The sequence below is a fragment of the Vicugna pacos genome, chromosome 19, assembly GCF_048564905.1.
Source record: "Vicugna pacos chromosome 19, VicPac4, whole genome shotgun sequence".
NCBI classification, from domain to species: Eukaryota; Metazoa; Chordata; class Mammalia; order Artiodactyla; family Camelidae; genus Vicugna; species Vicugna pacos.
This window is the reverse complement of record NC_133005.1, coordinates 5,501,442-5,511,322: the sequence shown is the minus strand read 5'-3', so window position 1 is coordinate 5,511,322 and position 9,881 is coordinate 5,501,442. Positions and strand designations below refer to the sequence as shown.

Below are 9,881 nucleotides of genomic sequence, written 5' to 3'. Positions count from 1 at the left end.
GCGCTCTCTACCGTTACTTCCGGTGCCTGCTCCACTTCCGGTTTCCGGCTTGTGGCTGTTAGGAGACGCCGTGGACGCTTCAGGTGAGCTGGCTCGCGTTCTGCCTCGGTTTTTCCGCTACCCGGGCTGCTGGTTGCGCTCGGGCCGGCGCTCCGCGGTGGGAGTCGGGGGTGGACGAGGCGCGGTGATGGGTCCGGGACACGTGCGGCCCGGTGTTGGCGGAGGGGCGGAGGGTGGGGGGGGCGAGGGGGTGAGGGGGCGAGGAGGGATGGAAACTGACGCGCGGGTCCTGCGAGGCCTCTGGACTTAGGAACCTTGTCTCTAGCGGGACGAGACGCGGCCGGGAATTGCGTGGCCGCTCCCTGGGGCTTTTGGCCGGCCTGTGGGCATGTGTGCCTGGGTCTAGGAAGGCAGAAAGTTATGGTCTCGTTGTACGAGGCGTTTACAGCTCTCCGTGCGCTTCAGCTGCCTGCCGGAGGCTCCCTTGTAGATCCGGGGGGAGATTCCCGGTGTCCCCGCGCTAGGCCAGGCCACCATCAAACCTCGCATGAAATAATGCAAGAACCTCTTCTCTGCCTTCGGTTTGATCTCTGTTACTTTCCTCTCATCATTGTTTCCGCGACCCTAGTCCCCCAGGTTTCAGTTTAGGGGGTCACAAGTCCCTGAGAAGCATCACCTTTCACGTGTTACCCTCACAAGTAACAGGCCCTGTTTTGTAGTCTCTTTCCTTGTCAGTCATCCAGTGCTATTCACATACAATGAGTGTAAATATTCATGAAATGAAGGAATATGTGGAGCACTAAGGAAATAAAGCAAGGTGAAAACTTGCAATTGAAACAGCGTGAAAAATGAAATGGTGGTGAGTGTGAAAGAAAACTACAGCAGAGGAAATAAGGGCTGAATTCTCTGGCCTTCTACTCATCAGCTGTGTGCCAGTGGGCTAGGACTTGTATTAACCTGACATTAACAACAGCTGCGTGAAGTGCTTACTGCTGATAGCAGAACTTTGTCTCTTTTAGTCTTCTGAGCTCCACTGGATAAGTTCTGTTACCACCCCCGTTTTACAGATGTGGACCTGGGAGGTTAAGCAGCTTGCCCTCAGTCAAGCAGCTAGTCAGAAGCATAGACAGGATCTGTATTCCATCAGGCTGGCACTAGAATCTAAGCTCTTAACTATCATGTAGTACCACTCCAGTCTTTCAGGTGTGTTACATGTGACTTTGGAGGCAGGGCTGTTGGTGATGGTATATATAAATTAAGTAATAAATATGAAAATGCTTCTTAAGTGTACCCATGAAATAGTTCTTGGCAAACTTCATTAATGTTCTAGCTTAATGACTTTTATTGGGTGTACATTTGCTAGTTTCTTTTTCATTGTTCACTTCTACTCGGTTTTTAAATTTCATTGAAAAAGAAAAGTTATTTCATTAGGCAGATGGAAAAAACAGTATCACATGTCATAAGTGAAAGATAAATATAAAAATAAATGTATTGAATAAATTATGTTATTAAAGTCTGACTAGATAATAGTGCCCAACCAAGTTTTCAGCCTGAGAACAGTTCTCGTTTTGTTTAAAAAGGAAGGCTGGCAAGTTCTGAGAGGTTTTAAGCTGCTGCCAAACTGATATTTTCTGACATTTGGAATTGAAAGAATTGAACAGTTAATAACCTTGTGTTGTGTCCTCAGTGCTGCACTCCATGTGAATTAATCCTCCCTGTTGATAACAATATTTACCATCTCTTTAGGCTGTTTGAACAGTATAACCTAAAACATGGATATCAGACCAAATCATACAATTTATATCAACAATATGAATGACAAAATTAAAAAAGAAGGTAAGTGCTTGTAAGAAAATGACTAAAATGTGTTTAATTACTACCATCTTAAAAATTCTACTGCTTCACAAGTTCTCATCTCAGTATTTTTTCTCAGTGCTTCAAATGATCTATCCCTTTTTGTAAGGATTTTAAGTCTTTTTAAAGATAAAAATAGGGGCTGAAAATGTGGTGACTCTCTCTTCACTCATCGATGAAATGATTTCAAAACCTTTAAAATTAGACAGCCAATGGGAATAGTATGATGTTTTTATTAAAATATGTAACTTCGTATAAATAAATGAATGGGCACGATCAGGGCAGTGTCATTTTATGAAGCATTTTGTCATCGTTTCATTCACAAATAACTTGTTTCCCCTCTAACTTTGTGCAGAATTGAAGAGATCCCTGTATGCTCTGTTTTCTCAGTTTGGCCATGTGGTAGATATTGTGGCTTTAAAGACCATGAAGATGAGGGGGCAAGCCTTTGTTATATTTAAGGAACTGGGCTCTTCCACAAATGCCTTGAGACAGTTACAGGGGTTTCCATTTTATGGCAAACCAATGGTAAGTCACTTTAATCACTGTTACTGATATGCTAGATTTATAAATATGCCCTTGAAAATATGGCTGTTGCTTTTCTGCTTTTAATTATGTGTTAGAGCAAATATGCGTTTAGTTTATTTACATGCTTATTTTTATACAAAAACAGTAGTAGAGTTTATAATTCACTTCTTAATTTATGACGGTTAAAATAGGCAAAAGCAAAGTACATTGAGATGTAGAATATTTTAAAAACAATGGCAGTATAGATAGTACTTTTGTCTCAGAACTAGAAATTGATCATTGTTCAGAGATTAAAAAGAAACATCTGTTTGTAAAATGGTAAAACAACACAAAAGTCATGGGTCAAGGGGAAATCAAGTCTGAGGTTTTAGAAAATGCTTAGTGAAATACTGCATATCAGAAGCACTGCAGTCCAGAGAAAGCAGTGATCTAAGGATAATTCATAGATTTAAAGTCATAGCTTTATTAATGAATAACAATGAATGAAAATGAAATAGTTATGCATGGAAAGTTTTAAACTGAAGAGTGACATGTAAGATTTCGCATTTAGCTGCTGGATGGTTATTGGATTGTGGGAGGGATTGAAGGGAAGTAGGGAACTCAGGAGATGCTGGTGTGAGTCGGAGATGGAGAGGATCGGAGCAGGGTGGAGACAGTGTACGTAGCAGGGGTTCTGCGTGTGTACACACGGAGTGCAGAGCAAAGTGCTTTCCTTCTGGAACTGGAATGTAATGGAAAGGGTGTTGGGGAAAGAGCCAAGGCCCAGAGTTTCCAAGACCCACGTTGTCATTCTGGTTCTGCTGTTGGCTGGCTCTGTGCACATGTTCAGTTTCACCACCTGTAAAATGTAAGCACGTTGCATATTCTTTGGTCTAATTCACCAGTGACCAAAAACTCTGTAAAGGACCAGGTAACAAATATTTTAGGCTTTGTGCCGCATAATGGCTTTTGTTGCATATTCTTTGTGTGTGTGTTTTTAAACAGTCCTTTGAAATTGTTTAAAAAAAACAAGGGAAAGGAAGAAAATTTCTTAACTCATAGGCCTTACAGAAAAAGGCCATGGACTGGATCTGGCCCGTGATCTGTAGTGCAGACCACTTTATTTGATTCCTTTATTTTACAAGTGAAGAATCAGGCACAGAAAGTTTGTCTTGATATGATTTGTGGACTTAAAAGCTAGTCTCCTGACACCCAGTATTGTGTTTTCTTCCCCCTCCCTAAACTAGGATTCAGCTCCCTGTCTGTAAAAGGCCAGATAGCAAATATTTTAGGCTTTACGAGCCAGCTAATCTCTTTTGCAGTGACTTAACTTTGCCATCGTGGCAGGAAAAGCAGCCATGGATGGTTCAGGTGGCTGGGTGTGGCTGTGTTCCAGGAAGACCTAATGTACAAAAACAGGCCGTGTTGGCGGCGGTCAGTAAGTTGAGGACTTCTGAACCAGGCTGCTTAATTCAGGACTGAGCACTTTTTGTCAGTTATACTGGAGCAAGTTTTCTTCTCTTCAGTCCAGCTCCCCTTTTCCCGTCGTTTCCCACACGACTGGACACCATGTATGTGGAAAGTCCTGTTCTGGAAAACTGTGGAATGGTACCTGCATACCCTGATTTTCAGTAACTTGGGATTTCCTGAAACCGGTTTATCTGAGTATTAGCAGTATGAAAAAACAGCATAATTGAGATCTCAGTTGGCAGCAGCATACGGCTGGGTTTTAGTTGAAATCTAGAATGACCTTAGTGTAGAGGAGCAGTTTCTTCCCATAGAGGCTTTGGGGCTGTTTTGCTAAGTCGAGATGACAGGTTTGCGTGGGCCTTTTACTCAGATTCAGGAGAGCTGGGTCTTTTTGCTCTGTTCGGCGCTGGCTTCACCTTGACAACTGATTATTTAAAATCAATGGGACAAGCCTATTAGACTGATCTCATATTGAAGGTGTTTTAGGAGGGCTGTTCTCTGCCTTCAGGAAAGTCGTAGTTACAGCCCGATCTCCAGCATCCGGGAAGAGGGGGAAGAACGTTCCGTGAGCTGCCTCGTTCGTATTTACTTAGGTGGTTTCAGTTGCTCTTCTGTTGTAACTCCAACATGCCGGATCAGAAATGGACAAAATTTTCTCTGACTGGGAACTCAGAACAAAATTATTCTCTGTGATTCAAGGACATTTGGTTATTTAATTCCAAAAATACCTCAGTAAAGTCAGAACCTTCTTCCTAATGGCTTCTGTCATGAAACCTTTGGCATAAATGTAAATCTTGCGCCTTCTCCAAGCTGTGGGTGGATTTTTTTCCCTTTTCCAGTATAAACCCGGGTTTTTCAACACCATCACTTGACATTTTGAACTGAATAGTTTTTTTGTTGTTGGGGCTGTCTTGTTTGTTGTGTAGCGTGTTTACCAGCATCTCTGGCCTCTGTCCCTCCCACCACGTGCCAGTAGCGGCACAGTCTGTGCCTCAGGCAGCAGTGCCCGCTGCCTCCCGGTGGGCACACTCTCCTCTGGCTGAGAACTGCTGCTCTGGGCCGGCCAGCTAGGAGGAGGGCTGAGATCAGAGATGTTCACAGGTTGTAGGGGCAAATACAAGGTCACCCAGCAGCTATTTGGGTCAGTAAGAAGGTTGAAGACCGAGGAGGGTTGGGAGGGAATCCTTGGGGCCAAGTCAGAGTTAGTCTAAACCTGTTTCTCTTGGTTAGATGAGGACGTGCACGGCCAGCAGGGCTGCTTGCAGGGGTAAGTCCACTTGGAGCTGCCGTGGTGCAGCAGCCAAGCGGCCCCAGAAAGCCTCGGGCCTAGGGTGTCATGGGAGGCCTGCTCCCCTCCGTACCCCTGTATATTCATCTATAGCTGAAGTAAAAGACAGGAAAGAACTGCTATGGTTTTAACAAATCCCTTGCTTCCAAACCCACATTACTTTAAAATGTCACTTGTTCCCTTCAGACTGAAATCAAATTCGTGCCATACAAGACAATTTTAGGGAGTAATAGGTAGGACTGTGGTGTTTTGATGTAATCAGAGAGGGTAGTTTCAGCTCTTTCAGCTCCAGCGAAGAAACGTTCCCTTGAATTGGAAGGTGCATTTTGCAAGTAGGTGCACTCTAGGTGACAGTGTAACTCACAGCAAAAGTTTTGGGACGGATAATTGGTGTCAAATTTAGCTATGTGATAGTGCTTTAGGCCGGAGCTCAAAGTGTGGGCCCCACCACCCCCTTTGTGTTTGTCAAAAGTGCAGAGTCAGCCTCACCAGACCCTCTACATCAGAACCTGCTCTCTTACAAGCTGTCCAGGTAGTTGGAAGGCATGTTCAAGTTTATGAAGCAGTGTCCTAGACCGGTGGTGTTCAGCGCTTGCTCCCAGTGTGTGCTGTGTCTGCTGGCTGTGACCTGTCATTCAGGCAAGTGGCCTGGTTACACTAGCTGTGATACCGTCCTTTTGTTTCCATTCAGAGCTTTTTAAATTTAAGTTGATGCCACTCTTAGTCATTTCATTTAAAAATAATAGACCAGATTCAAAGGAAAGTCATTTTCAATCTTTGTTACTTCAACTTTAGAAGTAACAGATTCCATGTACACCTTGATCCTCAACTGAGCATCCCTACTAAGAGACAGACAGCTTTCCAGTGTGGTTTTCTCTATTCTTTCATATTAGAGAAGCAGTGGTGCAGATACTCCAAATACTTCTTTTTCCCATATGACAATCTATGGTTTTTCTTCTAACAAACACAGCTGAATCTAACCTTGTCTCAGTTGTGAATCATGGGCCATGGTTTATTTTCATTTGGTGCTCAGTAGATTTGACAGATTTCCTTAAAGGATGTGTTTAAAATTAGCTTGTGTTGGCTTAATGAAATTTGAAATATTAATGACAAGTGTAAAAAGCCAGCAGCATAATGAAAAGTAACCTGTTTTCAAATAATCAAAACAGCGAATCCAGTATGCAAAAACGGATTCTGATATAATCTCTAAAATGCGTGGCACTTTTGCTGACAAAGAAAAGAAAAAAGAAAAGAAAAAAGCCAAAACTGTGGAACAGACTGCAGCGACCGCCAACAAAAAGCCTGGTCAGGTAAGATGGGCAGAAGTTCGTATTTGTTTTTGGTATTTTTGGTTCGTATTTAAAAAATTTGTTAAAGATGTCTGTTTTCTACTTGAGGGGTGATCTTTGAGGCATGCATGTGCCTGTGTGTGTCTTTAAAAGGTGGATTTTTAAGAAGCTGGAATGGTTGCTCAAGTTACAATACTTTTGTTTAAGCAACAAATTAAAACATAAGCCTTTACTTATGCAGATTTATGTTAAACAGTTTTATTTGAATTTGCCTGACATTTCATTCCATCATTCTCCAGAATATGTTTATATCTTTTGGCTTATTTGTCAAATTCTGTGTACAAATGATACTGTAGATACTGTCTTTAATCATGAGTATCCCACTCAAAGCTGCTTTCTTAAAGCCTTATCTAAAATACCAGGTAAGGGTGAAATTGTCATCCAAAAAGTAGTTACTTTTGGATGGAAAGTGATTAGAAATCAGTTTCACTATGTATAATGCTTGACTTTTTTCTCATTGTTTAAAAAAAGAAAGACTGGTCCTTGGTTTTTTTTGTATATATTTCTCCATAGTTTTAAAGCTCAGAGGTTGAATGTTATATAGTCTTTAAGTTAGGGTGAGACCTTTCAAAAATATTTGGTAAATTAAATACATAAATGTTTGAATCATAGTTTTAAGATGTAAATTCTTAAGGAAAGTAAAGTCAAATGGTATAAAAAATCTGTTAATGTTATTTTTACTCAGGAATTATAAACACCTGCTTTTTATTTATTTATTTTTAATAGAGGGGTTGGAAATTTTAACTGTTTCTCAATTTTTTTGGTTTAGGGAACACCAAATTCAGCTAATACCCAAGGAAATGCAACACCAAATCCTCAGGTAATGTTGTTTTGCCAAGTGATACTTACCTTAAAATAAAATTGCATAACAATAATACACAATAACCTGTATGTCTCCAAAAACTGAAAATGATTCCATCTGTGAGCCACAGTACTTTAAAATTATGTAGCACTTTAATGTGGAAACACTCCTTAAAACATTTTAATTTTCTTTAAGAAGGCGAAAACAAAACCGGACTTGATTCCTTGCTGCCAGAATGGATCAATGACAGAATCAAAATGACAGATTCTGTTTCCCCCACAGTATATGGCCCAGAGCGTTACAGACCTGTGGCTTGGGATCCATTCCAATTGGCTGAAGCACTAAACCATCTTTCTAATAAAGTTGTTGTGCAGCTACCTTTGCTTTTATTTCCTCAGCACAAATATAGTTAAAGCTTCTGATACAGTTGTTTTTAGAAACCAAATGTTCCCAATAAAGGCCTCAAAGCGAAGGCCTCAGTTTTGTACTAACGGTTTCTTGGTTTCTTGGATGCTGGAGTCTGGCACGGTCCTTACAGCCACGGAGTTCCTCGCACCGCTGGGGAACTTTTCTGATTTCCAGTTATTTGCATTTTCTTACATTATCTACTTCTTCGAAGTCTTTCAGCAGTTATAGTCCCGTTCACAGATGCCAGCACTTAATGCTCTAAGCCCTGAGTTGTTCTTTACATTTCGTCTTTTTTCTTCCATGAAATTAGCCTGAAGGCAGAGAGGCTTTTATATAAGGACCCTTCACCTGTAGTTCCCCACAACCTCAGGGTGCAGTGTCAGATTGGTTTAATATCTAATGACAATGCCTGTTTCTCCTTACTTGTGTGTAGCTCTATGCCGTGTGCATCTCATTTACTTGCAGAAAGCATTAAAAAAATCACCGCGTAGTGGTTCTAAGTGGAAATCTTCCTAGTTCCAAATTTTCTTGCACACTGGGAGATAGCAACCGATAGTGCAGAGGAATTGAATCTGAGGGTTGACCAGCTGAGGCTGGGCGACATCGGTGCCTCGTCTGGTCTTGTTAGGATTATTTATGTAATTCAGGCAACAGCCCTCCAACTCCAGCTGACCTCCAGATGCTTAAAACTCAATATTGTTGCATAAGCTGTTAATTTAACACTTAAAAACTGTTGGTAAGGTTTGTAGGCTTCCACATTTGTATTCAGTGCCTTGAGTGTCTACCTTGTTTAGTTATTGTTAGGTTTTTGTTTATTTCTCTGGTGTCATTATTTCTGAGTTTTAGTGTTTGATGGAATGAGATTTCATAAGCTTTAAACTGTGGAATTAGTTCTCTCAAGTTTAGATTTTAATGTAAGAGCCAAATGGCATGCTGTATCTTTTTGTACTTAGAAGAGCTAACTTTGCCTTTTCTTTTTGATAGGTTCCTGATTACCCTCCAAACTATATTTTATTCCTTAATAACTTACCAGAAGAGACTAATGAGATGATGTTATCCATGCTGTTTAATCAGTAAGTTTTCTTTATAAGCAAGTCTGTTCTGAGAGCCCCCTGACAGGACGGTTGGCACTTCCGGGGTCGACTCCATCTGTGTGTCACGCGGCAGTAATCCCTCACAGCTTCATTGATTTGCTGCGGGATTAATCATGACTTGAAACCAGTCTGCAGATTTAGCAAATAAAGAGCTAAATTACGTCTGATGTTTGAATTAAGCAAAGCTTTGATGGGATGACAGAAATGGAATTAGTTTGCATGATTCCTGTCATTCTTTTCATGATATTAACTGTATTTTAGACTCTTTCTTCCTCCTCAGGATCCTTGGTAGGATATGATGCTTTTCCTGGACCAGTATCAGGAAGCTGCTTACAAATGTAACCACAGAATAGACTTGTATGCATGTGATGTCATTTACGTGTTTGCATATATGGAAATTGTTTACACGTGTAAGAATCCTTTTCCTTCTTTACAGGTTCCCTGGTTTCAAGGAAGTACGTCTAGTACCTGGGAGGCATGACATTGCTTTTGTTGAATTTGAAAATGACGGCCAGGCTGGGGCTGCCAGGGATGCGTTACAAGGGTTCAAGATCACGCCGTCCCACGCCATGAAGATCACGTACGCCAAGAAGTAACAGCTGGGACAGTTGCCTTCCAGGGACTGGGCGTTATTTATAGTTTTCATTTTGGTAACAGTTGTGTCAGGCCATTTTAATAGTTGTGTGTGGAGCAGGAGGGAGTATATGTGAAATTTTTGTAAAGGATTTTAAAGAATTACCTAGTCTTTGTTTAGCCTTAGTGAACTATGAACTATGAAGGCCTTAATTTTGTACAATAAACTTTTATTTGTATTCTATACGTAACACTTCATTTATTGGCCCACTGACCTATCATCAGATGTTCATGCTGGTCTAGAGCGCATCTTAGGGCACATGAAAGTGTAATAGGATGCTTTTCTGCTGTTATTTTGGAGCGACTAATAGTAGAGAAACACTGAGCCGCTTTAATTAAAGGAGAGTTAGATCAAGCGCTTGGTAAGAGTTCTTATAATGTTTTCTGTGCATGTGAACTGCCAACCTGGAGTTAAGCTTTTTTTTTTTTTCTCTCGTGAATGACTTATTAATGATAAAAATGCTCATCCTGGGTGT

At 41.1% G+C, this 9,881-nt stretch overlaps 1 protein-coding gene across 1 annotated transcript; it reads left to right on the top strand.

Moving 5' to 3' along the window:
- Nucleotides 1–9,589, top strand: SNRPB2 (small nuclear ribonucleoprotein polypeptide B2). Its single transcript, XM_006206183.4, has 7 exons — nt 1–83; nt 1,747–1,836; nt 2,210–2,382; nt 6,289–6,429; nt 7,238–7,288; nt 8,663–8,751; nt 9,209–9,589. Exons 2-7 carry the CDS (start codon nt 1,773–1,775, stop codon nt 9,366–9,368), a joined length of 678 nt encoding a protein of 225 aa, XP_006206245.1. The 5' UTR covers nt 1–83; nt 1,747–1,772; the 3' UTR covers nt 9,369–9,589.
- The last annotated feature ends 292 nt before the right edge of the window (nt 9,590–9,881 follow it).